We start from the raw sequence: 24,826 nt of genomic DNA, 5'->3' as shown, positions 1-24,826 counted from the left end.
ATGGAAGTCTGACTACTGCTTCTAAAAAGAGCCCCAAAAGACCTCAACAGGAGACTGCTGTGCAGAACTTACACAAGAATCTCTACTCTGTGCTTTACTGTTGACAGTTACACCAGTCAGTTGCCTTTTGTATGGTTTTAATAAAATGTATTTTTGAAATGCCTTTCAAAATAACCATCCTACCCTGACGAAAGTGTTCTTACTTGGTTACTTAATAGTCTAAAGCATATGACTTTTTGCAGCAAGTAGAGAGTGTGAAACAACACTGCCATTTTGAATTATTTTTCACATTTTAGATTATTTCTGACAGAAGAACCTACAATCATTTTTGGTTTTGTGCCTGAATAGTTTTAGGAGAAAATAGGATGATGCCAATATGTTTCTATTCTTTTACTCTGAAGAATTCCCAAGGCCCAAATTACTGATTTGTCTTAGGCTTACTTTCAAACCACTTTCTCCCCACGGAACTCTGCCACATGCAACATGGATAAGGCTCTCAATGACAACTCCCAAGTTTTCCAACAGCTGCTATCCTTGTACAGACAAACAGTTGATAAAGAAAACATCATTATATAGTTCTAAGGCAACATGTGAGATTAATTATGTGGTTCCTAGGAAGTCATACAGCTCAAGCACTCCATATTGCGATGATAACTAAGAACTCTTAAAGCAAAATTAACTTACTACTTCAATTCCAAAGTATGCAGATGAGAAGTTGCAGAGTAGAGATAAACATTCACACAAGTTACATATGTACTTCATGCAGTAGTGAAATTAAAGTTTCTACACTTAATTTGATAAAAGTACTATAATAGTTATAACCACAAAATACAGTTACGTGGAATGGCAAATAATTTTTCTTCCAAGTTTGGTCATGACAACATAAAACAAGTACAACGCTTTTGAGCCTTCTCAGTTTCTCCAGTTTCTGCTGCTGTGACAGATGAGAAGGAATCTAGGGCTGACAACAAGAACTAGAGCATCAAAGCTGACCGAACATAGCATAAATCATTAGAATACCCTCAAATGCTCTTATCAGCAAAGAATTTTAAAATATGACAGCAAAAGTTGGCTAATTCTCCTCCCCATTATTGAAATATAAAGTGCACTATGTATTTATTATGTAAATATTGTAAAATAAGGGCTGAACTATGGCCTTTGCATATATATTCAACTTTGATGCATTCCAGGTGGATTAGCATACAGGTAGACCACATAGAAACATATTCTGGGCTATGCTGTCTCTAATGTCAATGAAATTCAAGCCAGAACTTGACCAAGTTGAGTCATCAGGGTAAAACAACAGATCAACAAAAGAAGTACAGGTTAGGGAAACCAAATGACAGGAGGAAATGGAGAGAGATGCCAGTGTACAGAAAGAAAAATCTAGCAAGAAAAGACTGTTCTGAAAGATTGTGAAATATATTTAGTGACCAAAACAATTTGCTCTACAACAATGCACAGTATACAAATTAAAAAAAAACATCTTTCCTCTGCAGACAGATCTGTACATGCAGTTACATATTTTGTGGTATGAACTGATACGGAAAAAGGATTTGTTAAGGGACTTAACCTAGATGCAAAACGGAATGGGAATCTTCCCGAGCTTCCTGAGACTTGTTCTGAGCAGGTTCTATTTTAACCTAACAAACACTGAGTTGCTAAAAAAGTGTTTAGATTCCTGTCAAACATTTTTATAAACACTGTTCAAGAACTTAAAGAAGTGCTGGAATAACGCACAAAGGCCCTCTTATGCTCGCCTCAGCTCTCATGTTTGGTTATTTTGGGATATCACAGTTTTTTGTGAGGTAGGGCATTAATTTTCTGTTCCATTTGTAACATCCTTTCAGTTCTTTGAGTTTTCAGGTAAAAGACTTCTATTACATATTTTACCGATTTTATGGGAGTTGACAAAATTTAATCAGAAGCTATTCTTACAGCTTTTGACAGTGAGAGAGATGGTTTGAATAGTTTTGCCTTTGCAGGATGCGTGCTGCCAGCACTAGGAAGGTGGGTGTAAGCTTACAGCAAACTAAGCTGCATTATATTACGGTAGGGAAAACCTCAAAACAGAGGAACAATTCCTATGGTGGACAACAGGGGGAAAAGAAGAGATGGGATGAGGTCAGAAGGCTAATATGAGGAAATCATATGGAAACAGCAGCCACTGCTCCTCAAACACTCTTAAGGAATTCAAGCTTTATTCAGGCTGTGGTTCCCAGAAGAAGGATGAGCTATAGACACCCCCTATAGTGAGCATCTGTTCTTCTTCCCCATAGGAAGATTTGTTTTCTGGAGCCTGCAGTGGAGAAGATTCATTGATTGTCACTGGCATTCCTCAGACTGCCACAGCACAAGTCACTAATGTTATTTACTCCAGTTCTGACCACTAAAGACAAATTGACATGCCTGAAAAAAAATCTTTGTGAAAAGGCAGGATTAGAGGTATCCACATTTAACTGGCATTATGCTTGCTGCACGATTAAATAAAAACATAACCACCTGTTACACTTATTTCTGTGGGAGTATCTATTTTCAATTATAGCATTTACTATCCGCCCTCAAGTATGGCAAGTAACACCATGGTAACATAAACACAGTCGTGGCTGCTTGAGAAAGTTAAATTATAAATAGCAATGTATAGCCCATGCAGTCCTGGAAATAAACTAACTAATCCATAGGCATTTGTTACTATGACATAACATTTCCACTAAAATGTTGTTTGCCTCATCTCAAGCCCACTCAAGATAGATTTAGAAGTTTGGCATCACTTGACTGAGTGAGTTCATGTTCATACAACAAAAGAGCAGAGATAGTGGAGAAAATAAGGAATAGCAAAACAGTGGAAAAAAATGAATAAAAAAATTAATAGCGGGCTTTACTCTGCTTCCACTGAAGTTAATAGAAAGAACTTTCTATCCAAATGTATAACAGAGTCCCTTTAATATAGGAAAACATGTTTTTATACTGAATCACTCCTGGAAAAAAAAAAATAAATTAAAAGCCAAAAAACCCATGGGCTTGGCCGAGCAGCAAACAGTTTACAAATGCAAATAAAATCAGCAACCCTCTCAAATCCTCGAGAGATTTCTGAACTCGGCACTCTCTTTAGCTTCGGCCTGGGTGCAAAGATCTGCAATAACCCATGGAGCGCTGAGATTTGGGCCCAGGCTCTGTACCCCGAGGGGAACTGAATTACCAACTGCTGGAGCCTGGAGCTTGCTGTGCAGCTCCTGGTGCCTGGGCCAGCAGGGCAGGAGCAGGAGGCTGCTGTTGTACGCAGCGCATCGCTGCCAGCTGGCCGCCCGCCTGCTGTGTTGGCCGAGCTGCCTTACTCGGGAGCCTGACCAAGGCCTCAGCACTGGGATATTGAAAGGAGAATTGGAGATGCTAAGAAGTTAGGGTTGAAAGTTGAGGGAGATGATGTTACTTCTAAGTTGCGTGGCATGAGGACAGCGGCCATTTTACTCCGTGTAGGCCCCAAGACATTGTCATAGGTTATACACAAATCCGAGGCCTTAATCTGGCTGTGTGAAAATGTCTTTTAGGTTAGGCAAGAATTATAAAAATTTAGATATGTCAGCCTGATTTCTGGTTGAAAACCACAGATTTGAGACACCTACAAGTTTTCCTTCGATTTACAGCTGTTGGTTAAAGTCTACTTTCAATAAGACTGGTATAAAGCTGGAACAGATCAACTGCAGCCAGGGGAATTATTTCAGATTTACAGCATGCAACTAAAACAGAAAAATTCTCAGCATTTCTGTTCTAGAAATGTGCTGTTTTCTCACACACGTTTGGTGAAATCTTGGCCTCTTTGACATCAGGGAGGGATCTCTCAGTGGTATTACTGAGGGCGGAATTCTGCTGAATAGTTTTCCTTACACGCAGAGTGAAGCAAAACAAAAGCTCATCCAGTGATGTAAGGAAGTTTTACATCAAGTCTACACAATAAAAGAAGCAGCCTGGTTACTTAAGGCTTGTATACTTAATCTTGTATATATTTCTTATGTTTCTGTATGTCCTTCATTTGGCTTATGTCAAGTCACTGTACGATTAATTTATTTAATAATTTATTGCTTCAAGGTCAGCTAACTTGCAATTTCAAAGAAAACCTGAAAAAAAAAAAAAAAAACAGATAAATAGCTGCATAAATTTATCAAGCATCTTTCAGAAAATCTCCTAGGACTAACTAGTACATTCATAGGGTCTACCCAGTAAGACTACTTAAAAAACCCTTCTACGTACAACCAGGAAAAGCACCAGCTTGGCTTGTATAATATTTAAGCTTAATAGTTAGAATAGAATAAAATAGAATTATTATTATTGCCTTTTTCTTTCTGACAAATACAAATGTTTGATCCACAGCATACGTTGGTAGCCTTTCAATTAACATGGTGACACTAGCACAAAGGGTTATTTTTATATTTTTAAGTAACTTTTATATAAAATGAGAGCAAAAAGCTGAAAACATATTCCACAATTAATTGTGTTTCTGACATCAGTGAATGACTGTTAATCAAGCAATTGAGCAACAGTATGTGTTATACTGGAGTGTCATTATCACATAATTATTTTGTCATGCACTGCAATAACATTTTTACTGAAAAAAAAGTCAAACGTTGTCATTAATTGGGCAGCACATTAAACCTAATATGACATTTAGTGTGATGAAATGGAAAATAAAGCATACTCAGCATGCTCACAGAAAACAATTCCCACAGAGCCTACGTATTCCTTAATCACTTAGGCAAGACTAATCTTAGAACAAACACGTAGAAGCTCCTAAATAGCAACCATGAATTTTCTGGTGAGCATACGAACAATTTTTTCATAAACCCAACCTACAAACATTTATGCATGTGACTCAGGACATGACTCTTTTTGCTCTAAATTAAGTATTTGCACAAGTATACGCAAAAGCTAAGCGTGTGCACTGTAAAGCCAGCATTAGAACCATACAAATACAATACTAACAGAATCCAAAACTGCTTCAGCATTTTCTGACCACAAACAGGAAAAAGATGGGAGATAGAGAAATTTTTTCCAAGAAAAGCCATTAAAATGTCATTCCTACAATTCAGCACTCTGCATTATACGTTACAAAAACAAAAATAGTATTTTAATACCTATCCAAGGATTCAAAATTGGCTGATCACTTATAACCAAAATTGGGAATAGAAGATGAACTGAGAAGGAGATAAACAAGACTAAGGCTAGACTAAAAGCATTATATATAAAAGCAAGTTAAGTTCATGTCTAGTTTCTCCCACCTACAGACTATAAATCCATCAGCAAAGCCAACATGAAATCTAAATTACCTCTACTTCACTGCTTTTTAAACCTAGTCAGCAATCCTTGGGAGCACTTTTCTCCTTATTTTCTAGACAAATGCAGACTTTGCACAGTATGTCTATGCAAAGTTAGTAAGACTTCACTTCACTATGAGGGTTGTCATAGCAAATTTGTGTGAAATGCCATTTTGCTTCATTTTGGGATCAAGGCATCAAGTGCTACAAAATAAACTGCTGGTCATGACAGATGCTCTATGAACCAAAGAAGAAAAAGATGAAATATATGAAAAAATTATTTTTAAAAATGTAAGTAATAAAGAAGTTTTCTGTGAGCAAGGATACATAGAATTATCTGTCACCCACAGTTATTGAGTATATTTCGAGATAGATCGAGTATTATCTACCTCCATCCTTACAGTATTTAATGGTTGCTTGTGCGTTAGACATTCAGGATGGAAAGCCTGCATACATTTCAGCATCTGTACTGAGTCGGTTCTGTGAGGACAGCCTGGGGAACATACTTGTCAGTCTACTAGGCACAAAGCAGAATACTGTGAATGAATCATCCTTATATGCTATGGGTTTTTTGTTACCTGACTAGGCAGTCTTTCGTTCAAAGGAACATGATCTCTAGCAGATTTAAACAATACGAATGCCTACCAGATAAAAACTGAATACTCACAAAGGAAAATAGAATTTTTAACCTTTCCTGCTTATTACAGCAATCTTTTTCTTCCTATAATCTAAAAAATTGTAAGGGCTATTAATCTCCTAACATTTTTAACATGTGCACTCAGTCAAAAAGCACATGCAGATTGGTATAACCATGATTTCTAAACTGACATTTAGATAGATGAGGAAGTTAAACATGCTGGACTAAGGGAAGATGTATTTGACATACCAGAGTTATCAAACTTCAAGGTGCTAATACAAGTATCTATGTTCATTATTAGGTACACAAACAAAAGTGGCCTCAAAAGTGCTGATGCTTTACAGTTCGCATCAACTCTTACAAGAACTCCGTGCCCTAAGCAACTGCAAGTTCATCCCAGAAAATAAAAAATAACAAAAAAACAGAAAGCTCTAAGTTTTAAAAGCCAGTATTGACATTCTGTGTCTTTCTCTCCCTGCTCCTTAGTTTCCAAATCTACATTATGGTTCAAAGACAAACATGCTTCATGGAAGTTCTTGATAACATCACAGTGCTTTAGCTAGAAAATGTCAAAAAGAAAACAGAAAACACTATCGAGCTGCATTTTCTTTTAAGAGAAATGCAAAACTTGGCCCTATACTTTGCCAATGAAGCCACCAAATCAAACATGCAGCATTATTTGAGATATATATATATATATATATACACACACACACACACCCCGTGGAGAAAACAAGTGTTGACAGGGAGAGACAGAGATAGCAACAGAGATGAAGAGAGATGTACGTCAGAGTTTGGAGTTCCTTGAGGAATATGTGATCCTTTCCACTGAAGGAGTTTTTAATGATTTACACTGAAACCTTAAGAACAAAGGTTTTCTTGTTTCTTTCACAGAGTTGTACTGCAATGTGCAAATGTGAGTGAAGGAGAAAACTTGTTATTTTCGGTCTCCTATTTTGCAGCTGAGCTCAGTGCAGATTTGACACCTGCCCTGCCCTGCTCTCAAAGCTCTAAAGGTGACTACAGCTGGAACAGGAAGGCCAAGCGAAAGCAAGGTACTTGTTTTGTCCCACATCAAAACACAGTTCTCACTTTCAACTGTTCATTCTTGCAGCTCATCTGTGTCAAAAGAAAATGAAATAGCTGGTCTTGTTTGGTACTGGAAGCTCACTACTGATGCCTTCTTCTTCCTGTATCATCTGTTATGCTGTTGGGATGATCCTCTCCAGCCCCTAAGTTTTTGGGTCAGTTTAAGGTCACACAAAGGCCTGGTGATGCGAGGAGCTGTGGCTGTGCCCAAAGTCCAGAGTGCATCTGTTTCCTGGAGAGAGCCTTACCAAGGATTTCTTCTGAAAAGTGGGAAGATGTTCATAGTGGTGTTGAGAGCTTTTCTAGATCAATCATTAACCCTACTCCTCAGACAAATGTACTGGTGCACCCCCAGTATTAATCGTGAATAGAAGGTAAAAAATCTGGTGTTCCTGTAAGGCACATCCAGAACGAATGATTAACTAGAGTAGAAAGTCCGTTGCTTCTCATAGCACTTTGATTATCTTTTAAAGGAATCAGTGTAAGACTATAGATGTATTCTAGCTGTTTATAGTTTAAATTAGAATGAAATTGCACAATAAGCCTTGATTTCTGCTGGACAGCATTAGCTCAAAATTGCCAGATTAACCTTCTAGGCAGAGGCCATGGTCACGTCATGGTCCAACTATTTGATTTACAAGTCATTAAAAGTGAACCAAGTTTGAAAAGCTGCTTCACCTCATGCTTGTTCATAGTCCTCTTCCTTACAGTCAACATACTGATTTTTCAGATGTTCCATACGTTTGCATATTCCTGAAAACATGTTCCTTGGTTATAGCAGGAAAATAATTTAAAAAAATGCATGATTGACCAATATTTAATCTGTCTGTATTAACTACAGGGTGAGTATACGTAGTTTTCCTGCAGTAGATAATTAGTTTGAGAAAATGTTTTACACTTTATACTATACTTAGGGTTTTTCTATTATACATACACATAGTTACGTCCAAATATCGTAACACCTGCAACTCTCAGGGCATAAAAATGCTTTCTCAAATGCTTTCATTGAGCTGTAAATCTCATTCAAAGCATGCTCTAACAAGTACCATTTGTGCACAAAGCAGTAGACTATGAAATGTCTCAAAGAAGAAACGTACACAAGATTGAGAGAATACAGAGTGTTTACACACGTGTTGCTGAAATAATTTTATGTAAATAATCCACACTGGTGAATTCATAATGCTTGAAATTTTGAAACGAGCTAAAACAGTGGATATGTTTGTTAAAGGAGTAATCACAACACCTCTAAGGCCAGAATTTGTTAATGTTGAAAGGCTTTTTGTTGTAAATCATGATGTACATTTAAGAACCCTTTGCAGGTCTCTGCTTGTTTGTATTTATGACAATACAGCTGTTCCTGCATAGCTCACTCAGGCAGTGCTCCCCCACAGATCAGCCTTAGCTTTTATTTAAAGCATAGAATGGGAGCAATTCCACCAGCTTCAGCAGAGATAATCTTGGTTGAGATAAAGAACAAAGGAAAGAAGAACCTTTCTGGGTGTTTTTGTTTGTTTGTTTTGATCTTAGTTTAGATACTAGCCATACATACATAGCGCTGAACTAAAAGAAACGTTGACAGTCATCTCCATTACCAAGAAAAAAAACAACCTTATCACTACCATTTATTTTATATTCAGCTTTGAAATACATGCAAGCTAGCTTTGCATCTTTATTAGCATTTTACAGCAGTAACAACTCCATTTTCAACAGGATCCAGCAAAAATGTCTTTCCACCTACTCCTCTAAAGAATATCACTTTCCACACAAATCATCAACTTCACTGTACTTCATCTCTTCTAAAATAAAAGTTCAGTAAGATGCTGACCTCTCAGATTTGTTCTACATTTTCACAGAAAAGTAGCTCTAAAGCACAAAAAAACCCCACCCCACATATAATCCTTCCCATGAAGAAAAATATGATGGAACTACGATTTGCAATGAGACATGAGACTGAGAATTTTTTGGCATCTCAGCTCTTTTCAATTGCTTGGCGCTCTCTTCACTTGCTCAAGAATGTGTTTTCAACAGATGATACTTTAGAAAAACACAATGTAGCCTATTATAAGATTCTCTCGTATGATGGAGCTATTTGTAAGAATGAACTAATAAATGAAAATGTAAGAAGAAAAATAATCAAGAGGCAGGCTCGTTTTATTAATTGCAGCTGGGCTGAAGATTGCAACATATCCTAAGCAATTAGTGCAATAGATTTTACTTGCTTTATGTATGATGAAAATACATAATACATACTTGCATTATGTATTTATGAAAATGAATGTCTTTTTGTAATTTATGAGGTCTAGTTTTAACAAAAAGGACTGAATTTGCACTCATGCCTCCCAGAAGTACCACAAATGAGGTACAGAGTGACTTCTAATTGGCAGTCTTATTGGTTTATTCAAGCAACAGCTATATTCTGACCTAATTTGCAAAATTCTTCCAGCAGTTGTTATTATTTTGCTTAGAAGTTAACATGACATTTCCTTTCTCAAATTATTTCACGGCTAATTGGGCAGCTTGTAACAATATATATATATATATATATATATATATATATACGTAACAGCCCTAAAGAAAGAACTGTCAATAAAAGTACAGTTTAATGAGTATTCCTCAGCCTTGATTAAGTACAATAGCGTGGTGCCACAGCATCTCAGCAAGCGCTCTTGAAGCAACCTGCCTTTGGTGCTCATGGATGAGGAACAAAGATAAAATCATAGATTCTAAGATGCACCGCTGCCTCCTGTATCCTAGCATAAAATACACAGGAAGAGTTAAGTCAGCAATCAACATTTCTTAGGAAATATTTTATTGTCAAGAAAGCACTTGACATCCAAGCTGACAGGTAAACAAACAAGGCTTCCATTAATATTTGAGCATCTTATCTAATAGGGGAATCAATGAAAGAATGCCCCAAGCAGCCTCTGCAGCAGCTAAGGAAAACCAGCTGTACAGAAATCCTGTCTACATGATCTGACTATTTGCACAGAAATGGCACAGGAAACCACTCCAGTTTTGGTGACAACATAATGCTACCAACTAACGAAGGAATACCTATTTATATCTATATAAATAGGTATCTATCTATATCTATATAGGTACCTATCTATATCTCTATCTATTTATGGATAACCAGTAAGTCAGTGCTAAAAAAGAAAGCTGTTCGAAGAAGTGCTTTTGAATGCATGTGTAAGGTGCACAGGCCAAAAACCAGAATTTTCACAGCAGAAAAAACAGAGTTGTAAAGCCCAAGTAAGGAAGTCAGCACAAGGAGGGAAGCCAAGCAGCTGTGTAAGTAACAACTGCATTTTTCACATACCTGTTGAAACCTATAACCTCAAGAATACTTAGGTGCTTGACTCCCGCTACAAGCTAGGCACCTAGGTGCCTCTGCAGATCAGAGCCTAACGTGCCAAACCTGTGAGAAAAAGCATAACCTTCATTTCCACCAAAACTCACTTAATTTCAGAGTGACTTAGTACCTTGCAGAAGACAGTTTGGGCCTCTCAGAACCAAAATGGCTTCTGAAGGGCAAGCACTGCCCCTATGCTCTCCTGAGGACTGCATAATGCTTCACCTGCACAGTCCCAAAAATATACATTATTGGCAGTCAGTATGAAACTAGAGGTCAAATAAGGTAACACCTTCAGAGACTGTAGAAGACGTCACAAAAATGCACCACTGTGAGAAGTACATTGCAGGACAGTTTTAGGACATAAATAATACCAAAAAAAGTCTGACAATTTTAAAGTTTTGTCAGTTTTACAATTAATAATGAAATTCATGCTAAATACCAGACACATCCTAGGTCCATCAAAGTCATCTCAGCTGCAGCTCTTAGATTAGATGGATGATTCAACATAAAGGAACCTACAAGATACATGAGCATCTTTACTAATTCTGTAAACGTTCTCTAGAATGAGACTTCCAACACCTTCTGCCTCACTGCACATCAGCCATTCCTGTGTAGGGAGATTTTCCACCATTTCTCTATCTGGAAATCTTATTTAACAAGATTTTTTCAGAATACATCTGTTCCCTTCTGATGACATAATTAAATGCTATTAACTAAGTGTGGTAGCCTGAGGGCATCGGGAACTGGCTTGGATAAAGTACTGCCTATACTACAGTAACACCAAAACCAAGTAAAACTCTGTATTGAACAAACACCACCCAGCATCACATTGTGTTTTATAACTGGGTTGGACAAATGCTTGAATTCAGAACATTGCCTGTTTACCCACACGTAAGTGGTGCTTTTGGGTCTTGCTCCCAGAAGAAGCACAAGCGGGCTGGTCCCAGTTTGGGATTGAAACTCTAAATTTTAATAAGCTGTTCATTTGCCCCATCTGAAGACAGGGACAGACAGAGGGTCCAAACAACTGCTGCGCAGCACCAGCGAGGAGCCCTCTTTTTACACACTGCAAGGAGGAAAACCACACCGCGCAGCAACACCCTTGCTCGTGGGCATTTAAACAAAACCCACGAGCTAGTTTGCAAAATAAATGTATTTGGGTATAAATACGGGGGGCAGGGGGCTGTGCACCCCTGCTAACCACCACCACCCCCCGCCCCAGCCACCGCAGCTTTCCCGCGCCCGCGCGAAGCAGCGCGAGGGGCGTGGTCAGCACCGAGGGGGCGGGGCCACAGCAGAGGGGGCGGGGCCAGGGCGCCCCCTGGCGGCGGCGCGCTCGGGGGACTCCGGGAGCGCGGCGCTGCCCCGCCAAGCGCCTGCCCTCGGGGGCCGCTGCCCGGCACCGTGTCGGCGACAGGCGACAGAGCACGGAGGGGCCTTTCGCTGCCTGTTGAGCCCACGGGCCCGCTGTCTGTGGGCACAAGGGAGTAGGCGGCACGGGCATCGCGGGGGGGTGCTGCTGTCCTAAGGCAGCAAGCTGGCAGGTCACACGCCTAACCCCAAAACGTGGGCGTTAGGATGGGGACAAGAAGTGGTTTGACTTTCAGTTGTTTCTTGACACGACAAAAAAAGTTTGACTAGGAAATTACCGCTAGCTAGCCTACCTGTGCCAGAGTTTCAGGCCAGTCCCATCTGCGAGGATATTTTAAGCAAAGGTGAAGATATTTTTAGAATCTGGGTTTCGGACAAACGCTTTACGAGGCACGGGATTTCAGCACGAAGTGTTCCCTTGCCAATATGCTTCAGGTCCTTCTTAAAGGTCTGGTTGCAAGATCGTTCTAACACCTGGGCGCCACAAGGCTTTCGATACGCTTCACTTACCTTCGTTCCTGCGGGATTCCTTTATTTTGCAATAACAACACGCCTCTCCCGCCAATCCTACCACCAAGTTTGTTACGCGAAGGAAAACCGCTCGGTAAAACAGACACGACCTCAACTTGCCTTGGAAGAGCAAAGCCTGGGTGGGTGAGAGCCTGGCCGCCAGCAGCGGCGGAGCTTACCTCCTCAACTGTCAGAGGCATGCAGATCCGGTACTCCTTCATGAGCATATTCCTGCTGCCTCGGTGCGCACCGGCAAACTGGGAGAAAAGTGGTTATTTCTGCACGATGATCACGCCAAAAAAAAAAAATAAAAATAAAAATAAAATAAAAATAATCAAGCCTCTTTTCTCTGGGCAGCGTGTCTGCAGGAGAGTAAGGCGACCATCCAGGAGGGCTGACCGGGCGAGGAGCAAAAGCGACAGAAGCAAAGCCGACAGGAGCGCTCCTCTCTCGCAGCCCTTCCTCCTTCAGGCTGCGATCATGTGAATTTCCCACACGCACGCAGGGCTGTGTACAAAGAACCCCAACCCCGGGCGCCGCCGCACACTCAGAGCCATCCGTCGGAAGCGTGCGAGAGCGGCAGCCCCTGGCGGCTCCGCCAACACCCGCCCGGGGCTCCGAAAAGCCCGGAGGAGCCCCCAAAAGGCGGCGGGGAGGCTGCGGTGCCAGACAAAGGCTCTTTCTAGCGCTTCCGAAGGCGGCTCCCCGCTGCTCACCGCTGGGCCGAGGGAAAGGGGGGAGGATGCTGGAAGGGGGAGGCGGTGCGGTGCGAGCCGATGCGAGCCGGAGGCGAGGAGCGGCCGGGGCTGGGGCTGGGGCTGGAGCCGGGGGCACGGAGCGGCTGCAGCGGCGGCCCCGGCGGGGCTGACATCACGGCGAGGCAGGAAGGAGGGCGGGGGGACCGGGGGGAGTGAGGAGGAGGAGGAGGAGGGGGACCGGGGGAGGACAGGGGAGGACCCGGGGAGAACCGGGGAGAACCGTGGGGGGGAGTCCAGGGAGAATCGGGGGGGTCCGGGGAGAACCGGAGGGGGAGAAGCGGGGGGGACTGGGGAGAACCGGGGGGGACCAGGGGGGAACCTGGGGGGCTCCGGGCAGCAGCAGCCTCTCAGGAGGCTTTAAACAACCCGGAGGGGCCAGGCTGCACCCCGAGGGGGTCTCTCCGAGGTGCCCCCTTTGGGGTGCTCAGTGGCACCCCGCAGAGCCGCAGCCCCCACCCCCCGGTACGAGGACATCTCCGGCTGCAGGGCACGGCCAGAGGCGAGCGCAGGATGTGGAGGCCTCACCCATTTCCCCTCTGGTCAGCGCCTCGCTGTCGGCCGGCGGATTTTGCAACGCAAATAAAAGTGGGTTTCGTGTCGGCTGCTGGCTTTCAAACGCCACGCACGGAGTTCGGCGAAAAACCACCTCCTTCCTCGCTAAGGAGCAACGCCAGGGCCATCGGGGGGTCCTTTCCTTCCCTTTCCTAGTTTGTTGGTTACATCTTTTATTTTAGGTGCTTGCTTTTCATTGTATTTCTCCAAAAGAAATACAAGCATTATTGCACTTCAGCCTGATATGCACACAAACCAAACTCTGAAACTAGCAAAGAAACCTGAACTCTTACATAACTGCGTGGAAATCATAAAACATTTGTATCGCTGCTTCTCCTGTAAGCAAATGGCTATAGAGCACATATTGCACAGCAGTGCTGTGACTGCAACATTAAAACATAAAGCGCTGTATAGATAATGGTAAAAGACACCAACATTGAGAACTCCATTATTTGCAAAGATAGAAGTGATGAAATACCATATTTGGGGCAGTTAAACATGAATTTGGGTCTACAATGAAATGTGTTTCATAACAAGAAAGAGCAAAACCCCTCATTGGTTCCAAATGTACATTTCAAAGCGATGTACACAGTTTTTAGCCCAGAGAGGACACAGTGCCATCTCCTGGAGCTAACAATATCGCTTTTCCGTTCCATCCCATTAACGGCGCAGTATTTCACACACCCTGACTTTCTGGTGAAGTACAAACACCTACACAAAGAGAAAATCTGGGAGCTCTGCTAATAGCCTGGATTTTCAACTGAGGTATGAACAATGCAGTTAATGAGTCTTCTATTTCAAATCTGACAACAGCCATTTATATATATCCACCCTGTAGCTATAATTCATGGTGTTGGCAGTAATATTCATGAAACATCTATGAAAAATAGCCTAAACAAGGCAGTAACTGCAATATTACCTACAAATGAGAGATATCCAAATTCAGATCCAAAATAATTACTGCAATTTTAAGTGATTTGTTACTGGTTACATTAACTGGGGAAAAAAAAATCACCTGGATTTCTGCTGAAAAACAGTGTAAAAATTTGAACTGCTTCGCATAGCACCTTGATGCTACTCAATCTCTAAATAAAATGGAAATGAAAATTATTTTCCACACCCACTGCAAAACATTCTTAAATCACCCCAGACTCACTGCCACAAACACAGCTTGTTCTTGTGCTGTCTGCACATACACATGGAGGAAAAAACAGTGACCCCAGCAATAACCTCTACAAGTCCCAAATATGACTGCTGTCCTGGGCCTCTGTAAAAAGCATGTTCATCAAATGTTTTTAGGGGACATGCTGAGAGAGGAAACTTCCAGCTCTAGCTAGCCAGGAAGTTGCTGCTAAGCATGCCTGCCTGAATTTTCGTTGTTTTCTGTGAATCGTCAGAAATTATTGCTCTTACCTCTGCAAGATGCTCTCTGTGATCAGTTGGAAAAATCACCCTTCTTTCATTTCTGGCCTAGAGGAAAAAAAAACACAACACAAGCATTTTAATGCATGCTGAACACTAATTCCAGGTGGAGTTGTCTCAGTAAAATGCCAATTCCTAATAAGAGTCAGTAAAAGTCAAACTATTTCTTCATGTATTTTACTAAGAGCTTTTAATTAAAAAAAATATATATATATATATTTGAACCATTCAGGAAATTTTTTTTTGCACTGGATGCAAAAGCTGCATCCTCAGCTTCCATCATACCCATGCAGGTAAGATAACAGCTGCGGTATACATTGCTTCTACTTGTCTTTTACTCACTCTCTGAACCAGAACCACTTTGTCTGGATGTTCAGTGAGATTAGCATCTGCCTTTTAACTTCCATGAAAGCCATCACTCCCTATCCATACGTGATACATGCATGTATTTTCACTACTTAGGTCAAATAATAAGTAAAAATGATTAATGATAATGGATAAAATGTTCGAATTCAAACAGAAAGTGATGCGAAGTCCACAGCCTGTGCTGTAGCTTCGCTTCCCCCTTGCTAATTGGAAAGCATATATGAAGTTCTCTCACAAAATATGGTATCACAGCCCTGAATTTCTCAGTTGAGTTACCCTGACCTTACACCAGCACAGCTGATACAGTAATCAAGCCTTAATTCTGTAGATAAAAGGCTCAAGCCGTTATCCTCAATACCTCTTTGCCACACGAAGGTTTTGTTACAGCACAGACTACAATTCCAGGACAACTTATGCTTTTCTGCGAGCTTTAAGTAATGCTCGGAAACACAGTGCTCTCACTGAGGAGCATTTCCCTTGCAGTAATTTATTATCAAACACCAAGAACTTTGTGGGGACGCCCGCAGCAACAAAACGCCCCTCACCCGCCGAGCCCCACCTTGGGCACTGAGGGCACTGAGGCAGCGGGCGGCCTCACGCCAGGGGGCCTGCGGCGCAGCCGGGGCTGTCCGCGGCGCTGCCTGCACGGCGCAGCACGGGGAGCGGGGGCCTTCGGCCGGGCTGCCCCGGGCGTGCCTGCGCGCGGCGCCCGCCCGCTTCCGGTGAGTGTTGGCGGGGGCCGCACAGCGGGGCCGCGGCCATGGCGGAGGGCGGCGCGGAGCGGGCCGATGGCCGCATCGTCAAAATGGAGGTGGATTACAGCGCGACGGTGGACCAGCGGCTGCCCGAGTGCGAGCGGCTGGCGCAGGTGCGTGAGGGGAGCGGGAGGAAGGCGGCCGGTGAAGATGGGCTGAGTCATGGCGCGGGGCGGGCTAGGCCGCGGTCGGGTTGAGGCCCGGCGGGGCCACGGGGACAGGACAGGGATAGGGGCAGGCAGGGCAGGGACAGGCAGGGCAGGGGGTGCAGCCGCAGCAGCCGCCTTTCGCCCCCCGGCCCCGTGCTGAGGGCTCCGGAGCTCCTTGGGGAAGGGCAGAAGCTGAGGATCCTAAAATCCTGGAGTCATCAGGGTTGGCAGAGAGCTCCTAGATCGCTCGGTCCAGCCGGCCCCCTACCGCCAATGTCACCCACTGAGCCGTGTCCCCATCACCATGTCCAGCGTTTCCTTGAACACCCCCAGGGATGGTGACTGCCACCTCCCTGAGCAACCCGTCCCAATGCCTGACCGCCCTTTCTGAGCAGAAATGGCTCCTCATTTCCAACCTGAACGTCCCCTGGCACAACATGAGGATATTCCTTCTAGTCCTGCCGCTGGTTATCTGCAAGAAACAGGCACCACTTCAGCACTTGGCTGTCAGTGTGCAGCAGGGGGAGATGAAGGCAGACGTCTGGCTGAAGGCTTATGAGTGAGGCGAAGGGATGGGGCTGGGATGGGGCTGGTTTGCTGCAGGGATGGGGATTTTTGCCGCTGCCACTTTCCGCCAGCAGCGTGGTGTGGCAGGCGCATGGCAGGTGCTTGCTCATCCTGCTCTGCGCCAGCGATGTCTTGGTGTAATTGGTCCCGTGTCAGGTTGGGCAGGCAGATCTTTGCACCCGTGTCACTTGGTTATGTCCGTGCCCCAAAAGACTGGAGTGGGGGGCCAGGGCCACGGCAGGGTGCTGAGGGACAGTCTGCCGAGCACACGTGGGGGCACACCCAGCCACAGCCACTGAGTGTGTTGCTGATGGGGTCTCAGAGGGAATTGTGCATGTGTTGTACCGTATCTTGAGGTTTCTTTGCTTTCTTTGAGGTTTCTTTTCGTAGCCTGCTATGTAGGCTAGAGATTCTTGCGCATCTCAAACCTCAGTAGAGTCAGGTGGGATTTACTTGTGTCCTGGTCCAGTAGGATGGCATCGGATTCCTTACACGCTGCCAGTGCTCTGCGAGATCCATGTGTGATGTGAGAGGCACACTGGAGTATAAAGTGTGTTGTAGGATTTTAAAGGCCTGAAGATAGGTAAACTGCATCTAATGCTGTCTGACAGAAGTGCATGGAGAGTAGGCACAGATGTTCGATCCCACCAGCGGAGCTCTGCATAACTATGGGCACCGTGGCTGCGCTTCATTGCCACAGAATTCTGTGGCAGTCTGACCACATTCCCGACAAACCACTATAGAGTTTGCAAGAATTTCAGTAGGATGAGGTACGCTTTAGAAGCAGATTTTCCTTTTCTCTCTTTTGTCATTCATCTCCTTGTTTCTAAACATTTTGCTGTCCCAAAGTTGTCATGGGCTGTTATAAATTCTCCCATATAAACATTTTTTCATGAGATACTTGCTAGGAATTACAGTTTAGGACTTAAAAGTACTTTATGGTAGCATATTCTCTCTGAAAAAGGCCAATATAGTTGTCAAACCCCAAAAAGCAGGACTATGGTAATTCCATGCCTGGACTGTAAGGTGTGTAGTGCGTGTTTTCTGTAATATGCTGTGACTAAGATGTGATGAATATGGATTAAAGTAACAGTGTTGTTTTTTTGCAAAGGTATCTGCTTGCATATCTGTTCTCACTTAAAGCTTTGTTTTGGTTAGGAAAGAAATCAGTCTTATATCTAGCTTGGTGAGCATGAGCTAACCAAACCTGTCTGCAACTTGCTAGGTTTCTTCCTCTAGACAGACAACTTCTAGCTTGTGTTAGGCAAAACCGGTACCTTTCTAGTTTAATCTCTGCATTTAGCCACATGTTTAATGTTAGGGCTGTGCATGTGTCTTTTTTTTTTTTTTTAATACATAGAAATCAGTGCACAGGCTAGTCTGTGTTTTTCTTAATTGCATAAGAATGGGAGCTTCTCTCAATTGAAACTGACCCGTATTCTTCAATCGTGGTGATAATTCTTTTATTCTGTTGTATTAGGAGGGGAGACTGCAAGAAGTCATTGAAAACCTGCTCTCCTTGGAGAAACAAACACGAACGGTAAGTAGCATGTGGCGTGCAGCGTGTCTGCTGGGCTGACCTACAGCCCATATCCCTGTGTCCCACTGCATTGAAGTTGTGAAGTAGGTTGGGGTATCAGTCCTTCTCTTTTGTTGCTCTTACCAGTGAGGCTAGATGTAACAGATTTTTATTCTTTGTATCGTGGAAGTGCAAGTGATAGAGGCGTGCAGGCTGTTCATCCCATCACTAACGTGCTGTTTGTTTGTTACAGGCCTCTGACATGGTTTCCACATCACGGATCTTAGTGGCTATAGTGAAAATGTGTTACGAAGCTAAAGACTGGGATGCTCTTAATGAAAATATAATTCTTCTGTCAAAGAGAAGAAGTCAGTTAAAACAGGTGAATAAAATCGTATTTGGAGCTACATCATATATATCTGATTCCTCCCTGTGTGCAGAGACTTCTGACTTTCCAGCACCTGCCAGAGTACACTGTAATTAGATTCTGCTGACATTTTTTTGTAGACATATGAATACCAATAATGAAACTCGTGTCTGGAATTAATCTGTCTTTACTTTGTACCTGAGCTCCATGTGGTTCATCTTGCCATTCTTGACAGCACAGCTGTGCCTTTTTGCATGATGGTGCTTTCAGACAGTAGTTCATCTTTACAGTCTTAGACAGTCTAAGTTGTAGACGTATTCTTAATTTTTCATGTTCGCATGTGGCGTACATTAAATAGTTACTGTGATTTATTGTGATGAAATAAGGTGTATACTTCACATGCTTGCTTTTGAAACTGTCATACTCTGGAATTCAGTTCTGTCTGAGAAATCAGGTATCAAGATAGCTGGAAACACTTGCATTTAAGAAGGTGCAAAGTGTATTCTGCTCTGTGTTTATGTAGTGCTTATCTTTGAGTGTTTTTATTTGAATGCCTTTGAGAAACCTAAAAATATTTTTCTTGTCTGTTACTGTACTAGGCAGTTGCTAAAATGGTCCAGCAGTGCTGCACTTACGTTGACGACATCACAGACTTACCAGTCAAACTGCGCTTAATTGACACGTTGCGAATGGTTACAGAAGGAAAAGTAAGATTCCACAAAGTAGATATTTGGATGTATTATTAATACAGAATTAAAAAGTGCCATTTATTTTTCACTTTTTAAAGTGTTACATATTCGATTTTGTTAGAGAAATGGGCAGTTTAAATTAATTTCTTTTGCACTTAGCAAAGTTTTACATACAGTTACATTAACCACAAGTGAATTACTTGTGTGCAAACATCAACTATATGTCTTAGGAGGGTTGTGGTCTTAGCGTTTATGCTCTTCTTTGGAAAATTCCAATATTTAAATTGCAAATTCTCATTTCAGATATATGTGGAAATTGAACGTGCTCGTCTGACAAAGACACTTGCAACAATAAAGGAACAGAACGGTGAAGTGAAAGAGGCTGCCTCTATTCTGCAAGAATTGCAGGTAACTTGCCATGCAACTCAAAGTTGCATCGGTGATCTATGAGCAGTCAGTATTAATTTTTATTATTGTTTAGAAATATAATCAGGTACATCTGCAGAAATGTCTGGAATGAGATTAACTGTTACGAGTGAAAGTGTAACTCTGTTTTAACTGCTTTTGTTAGTCTAGGGGTTAAATTGCATGGAATATTTTCCATTTGGAAGACAAATTTCAATTCGCTAAGTATTGCAGTGAGTTTAGCGTTAGTGAATTTTTCTCATGTGAGTAGGGGCTATAATTCAAAACTGAGTAAGCTTTTCTCCATTTTCACTTACTCTGAAATAGTTTTTTTTTTTTTTTTTTTTTTTTTTGAATCATGTTACGCTTGTCTATTTTACATGATTTGACTTTGACAGTACTAAACAGTTAAACTTTAATTTTAGGTGGAAACCTATGGTTCAATGGAGAAGAAAGAACGTGTAGAATTTATCTTGGAGCAGATGAGGCTCTGTCTAGCTGTAAAAGACTATATCCGCACTCAAATTATCAGCAAAAAAATTAATACTAAATTTTTTCAAGAAGAAAACACGGAAGTAAGTTGTTGGAGGATTTGTTTTCCCCTATTCTAATCTATCATGCTTCTCTTCGGGTCCAAGTGTATTTGAATCTTCTGTTTTCTGGAATCCATTTGGATTTAATTTACATGATTCATAGAGCTGTTTTAATTCTACTGTTTGATACCGTTTCAGAAACTAAAATTAAAATACTACAACCTAATGATCCAGCTGGATCAACATGAAGGCTCCTACCTCTCCATCTGTAAGCACTACAGAGCCATTTATGATACTCCATGTATTCAAGCTGAGAGTGAAAAGTGGCAGCAGGTAAAAAAACAAACAACAAAACAAAAACACTACATACAAAATGTCTGTATTTTCCTGTGACAAATATGCATTTCATTACCAGATGAATTTACAACAGATTAAATAGCTCTTAAATCTGTTGTTGTTGTTGTTGTTGTTGTTTTTAATGGCTATCTTAGCAAATTGCATAGTTGAAAACGAGTATAATAAAGTTGATTTCAAAAGAATATTTATAACTAACATTTTTACTATATTGTCTTTGAAATCTTGAGATTATCTTTTTTGTTTTGCGGAAGTGCAGAAATTAAAAACAGCTTTGCAAGTAGTCTAAATGATACCGTTGTGTGAGCAATATAAATGTTAGGTATTTAAATTCTTTTTAAGGTATTTATTTGTAATGTTCAAATTTCAGTTAACCTGTATCAATTTACCACTGTGATGGAAGGTTAATTTTTACAAGATTACATCAATTTAGCTTTTAATATGCTTAGCTTAACCCTTTTACATGTTAAATTCTAAACTCTGCGAGTAGTTTTCAACCCTTCTGTTTAATTAACACTCTTTTCTACTGAACAGGCACTGAAGAGCGTTGTTCTTTATGTTATTCTTTCACCTTATGACAATGAACAGTCTGATTTGGTGCACAGAATTAGTAGTGACAAAAAGCTAGAAGAAATCCCGAAGTATAAGTAAGTGCCCTTTCTAATGTACAATTCTTAGGCCAAAAGTATTTCTTACAGTAGCTGTGCAAATGAGATCTGTTTATGTTGAGTCTGCTGTAAACATTTCAGAATTTAATGCTGTATGAAAAATACTGCAAAACTTTCATGATTGTGCAAGTTAAAAGTTAAAATAAACATTTCTGTAAGAAAAGAATCATTATTAGAAACACTGTCTGACGTTAGCTGCCCCCTGATAGTGTGAAGTATGAGATTGTACTTGTGAAAAACAATGAATATTAATGGTAATAAAATTAAAACATTTAAAGATACTTCGCTAATCTAGTTAAGCATGAAAAAAAACTTATTGGTAAAGGATTTTAAATCACCTTTACTAAACCATTTAGAGACCTCCTCAAACTATTTACCACCATGGAATTGATGCGATGGACTGCCCTAGTTGAAGAATATGGGAAAGAATTGAGAGAAGGATCCCTTGACAGTCCTGCAACAGATGTTTTTGGCTGTACAGAGGAAGGTGAAAAGAGATGGAAAGATTTAAAGAATAGAGTTGTGGAACATGTAAGTATGGCTGATTCTTTAAGAACTAGCTATGTATGCTATGCCTGAACCAAAAATACCTTTTGCTTGACATATTTTGTTCACAAAGGTGTTTTCTTTTAATGTAGGAAAGCAGCAGATAAGTTGCATTTTCCATTATATTACATTTTTCAACATTTTTATTTGTTCATACCTGCATATTATAGATAGGTACTTGGCACAACGGCCAGAAAAAAGAGCACATTGTGCTGAAATTGTGAGATTTAGCATTCAAATGTCAGTAGAGCAAAAACTTAAGTCTTGTTTTGTATTGTTAATAATTGGTTGATTTCATTACTTAATAATTTGTCACACAGAGATTATTACAAGCACCTATACCTATTATAAGCACCTGTTGGTCCACAGCTCATTTACGTACTTTATGCTGGACTGCCATTAGAGCACTACGGCTCCTAATCTGCTTTTAACATTGACTTTTATATTTTTGCAGCCTGCTTCAATTATTTTTTACACATAACCCTCTACTCTGAACACTTTTATTCCAGAATATTAGAATAATGGCTAAATATTATACCAGAATTACAATGAAGAGAATGGCACAGCTCCTTGATCTGTCTGTTGATGTAAGTATTGCCTTGCTTATACTCCTTTCATAAAGGGAATAGAAATGTATATGTGTGTGTGTTTGTAAAAATATATTAGTACTCAGCAGAGCAGCATTCTCTTTTAATTTCAAATTTTGGTCTCTCTTTTACACTTAAAAAGCTTTGAAAGTAGTGCCATAGAGCATCATTGCATTCTACTTCTGCATTGTCTGTAAAACATAGCATTGTAGAAATACACTGCTTGGAACAAAATTCTCAGGATTTATACTTCTGTGTTTATGAATGTTCATGGATATAGTATCTGTTGCTACTTGTGCATATATCTGCCTTTGTATCATCTTTCCAGCTCTCCTGGCATCATCCTTAGTTTTATTCCTCTATTTGTGCTACCAGTGCATTTCAGCTTTTACCAGGAAGAACACAGTGTGCTGTAGTGATTTACACAGAGCGTTAAATGAACTTTAGTTATGTGAAAAGCAGTGGAAAAGCCTGCTGGGAATAGTAGTATGTTAATCCAAATATTTATTACTTTGTCCCTACTACTCAATGCAATACCCTGAGTGTATTTTCATGCCTTTATGGGAGTTAAAAAAAAAAAAAAAAGCACAACAGTTTTTCAATTCAGACAGAACTGAATGTCATGATGCATGTGCCCATATGGCAAAAGCTGATGCTCAAAATTCATTTATGCTCAAGGTCATATTTAAATGTTGGAGCTTCTTATCTTATATTTCAGTGGGAAAAAGCGCTTGTCAATGAGTGATTAAATTTGATTGAGGATACAGGATTTCTGACCTGTAATTCACAGGGATTTTCCTGTCTTGCTTGTTAGAAGGGTTGGTCTGATAACTGTGTTGCCAAGTATTCCAAAGTGTAAAAGTCTGTTGGTGTAGTACATTAAACTTTTAATTTCATGAAAGATAATCAGATATAGATCAAATGAGGGAAAAAAACAAATCCTTGTGAATAGATGGTGCTAGTAGCTTGCTGTGCCCATATGTAATATTAAAGTATTGTGTTGTTTTTTTAAATACATTATTACCACAGATGGATTTCTTTTAAGTATAATGACAACCTCGTTCTTTGTGCTTTAATGCTGTTTGGGAAGAATTCTGATGCTTTGAAGATGAAAATGCTGTTTTCTTGACTTAGTGCTGTTTGTCTTTGCAGGAATCGGAGGAGTTTCTGTCTAACCTAGTAGTTAATAAGACCATCTTTGCTAAAGTAGACAGGCTTGCAGGAATTATCAATTTTCAGAGGCCTAAGGATCCAAACAATATACTGAATGACTGGTCTCACAAGCTGAACTCACTAATGGCCCTAGTTAACAAAACCACGCATCTCATTGCCAAAGAGGAGATGATACATAACTTGCAGTAAGGTGCCTCAATAATCTCAGTGCTTTTAAAGAAGGCATTAAATCTTCATAATAGAGACTATTATTACAGTGTGTATATGTTTTTTTTCTCCCTGTCAAACCTTCCTGGACTAAAATTTAGAACATAATTCCTGATGACAGTTAAGTTCCCTTGATTGTTCAGATGTTTTTTTTTTTTTTTTTGCTACAATTGGTGAAAGAACATAATAAAACGGTATTGCCTGTATAATAGCAGTCTTGTGATTTATTCTTTTCCATTTATACCTGTATCTGTCTCATGCATGATTCTGTGGTTATTTTCATTTTTGAGACTGTGATTGAGAGAACGTACTGTAAATAAAACAAAAGTCTAGGGTTTAATGGTAGCATGCACTGAGGTAACTGATGTTAATATTACAACGTTATGTCAGAGGTCAAAATAAAGGCCTGCTAGCTTCTTAAACAATGCATTGGATATGTTTGATCATGACAGTATGGGATTAAACCATTGCATTCATCTGAACTTTGTAATTCATCTCTCCTCAATGTACCCTCAAAACCCCCTTAGTGCTGTTTGCTTCTTAAGACTCTCATTTTGTGGATCAAAGGCAAAAATGAATTAGTTTGAATATCCTTACTGTAGAAATTGTATGTGTTTAAGGAGTCTGTGTTGAAGAAATATTATCCTTGGATAATTATGTAGTAAGATTAAAGTTGAGATCATTTGTTCTTTAGAGGACACTGGAGGAATTCCAGGGGAATTTTCATGCTGGAGAATCAAAACTCGTTACTCTTCAGTCTAATAATTAGACATTAATGACTGCCTAGAAACAGATTACTTTATTGTTTAATAAGCTGAAGCATTGCTGTTGCTATCTAACCTAAGGTCTACCACTGACTTGTTTGTGGCAGAGGGTAAACCACGTAACTTCTGATAGTTTCCCATGGTTGGTGCTTCTGAGGGAGTTAAAGGAAAATA

The 24,826-nt window shown here is 40.8% G+C and overlaps 2 protein-coding genes across 3 annotated transcripts in view; one reads left to right on the top strand and one right to left on the bottom strand.

Annotated features, from left to right (window-relative positions):
* Positions 1-13,111, bottom strand: part of PITPNC1 (phosphatidylinositol transfer protein cytoplasmic 1) — an 88,383-nt gene extending 75,272 nt beyond the window's left edge. Inside the window, exon 1 of one of the 2 annotated variants that reach the window (XM_082774647.1) lies at positions 12,451-13,111. In XM_082774647.1, coding sequence (XP_082630773.1) covers positions 12,451-12,498 — 48 coding nt within the window. In that variant the 5' untranslated portion in view covers positions 12,499-13,111. The remainder of the gene's footprint in view (positions 1-12,450) is intronic. The other variant, XM_082774646.1, reaches the window with a different exon arrangement.
* A 2,968-nt stretch (positions 13,112-16,079) lies between these two features.
* PSMD12 (proteasome 26S subunit, non-ATPase 12) lies at positions 16,080-24,097 on the top strand. The gene is made up of 11 exons (XM_082775189.1): positions 16,080-16,237; positions 18,321-18,380; positions 18,613-18,741; positions 19,326-19,433; positions 19,719-19,823; positions 20,246-20,395; positions 20,552-20,686; positions 21,242-21,354; positions 21,732-21,906; positions 22,431-22,508; positions 23,661-24,097. The coding sequence occupies exons 1-11, from the start codon at positions 16,130-16,132 to the stop codon at positions 23,868-23,870; spliced, it is 1,371 nt and encodes a 456-aa protein (XP_082631315.1). The 5' UTR covers positions 16,080-16,129; the 3' UTR covers positions 23,871-24,097.
* Positions 24,098-24,826: the final 729 nt, after the last annotated feature.

The sequence above is a fragment of the Aythya marila genome (genome assembly GCF_965140915.1).
Source record: "Aythya marila genome assembly, chromosome: 18".
NCBI classification, from domain to species: Eukaryota; Metazoa; Chordata; class Aves; order Anseriformes; family Anatidae; genus Aythya; species Aythya marila.
Note: the sequence above shows the minus strand (reverse complement) of the source record. Positions and strands in the feature narration are given on the sequence as shown.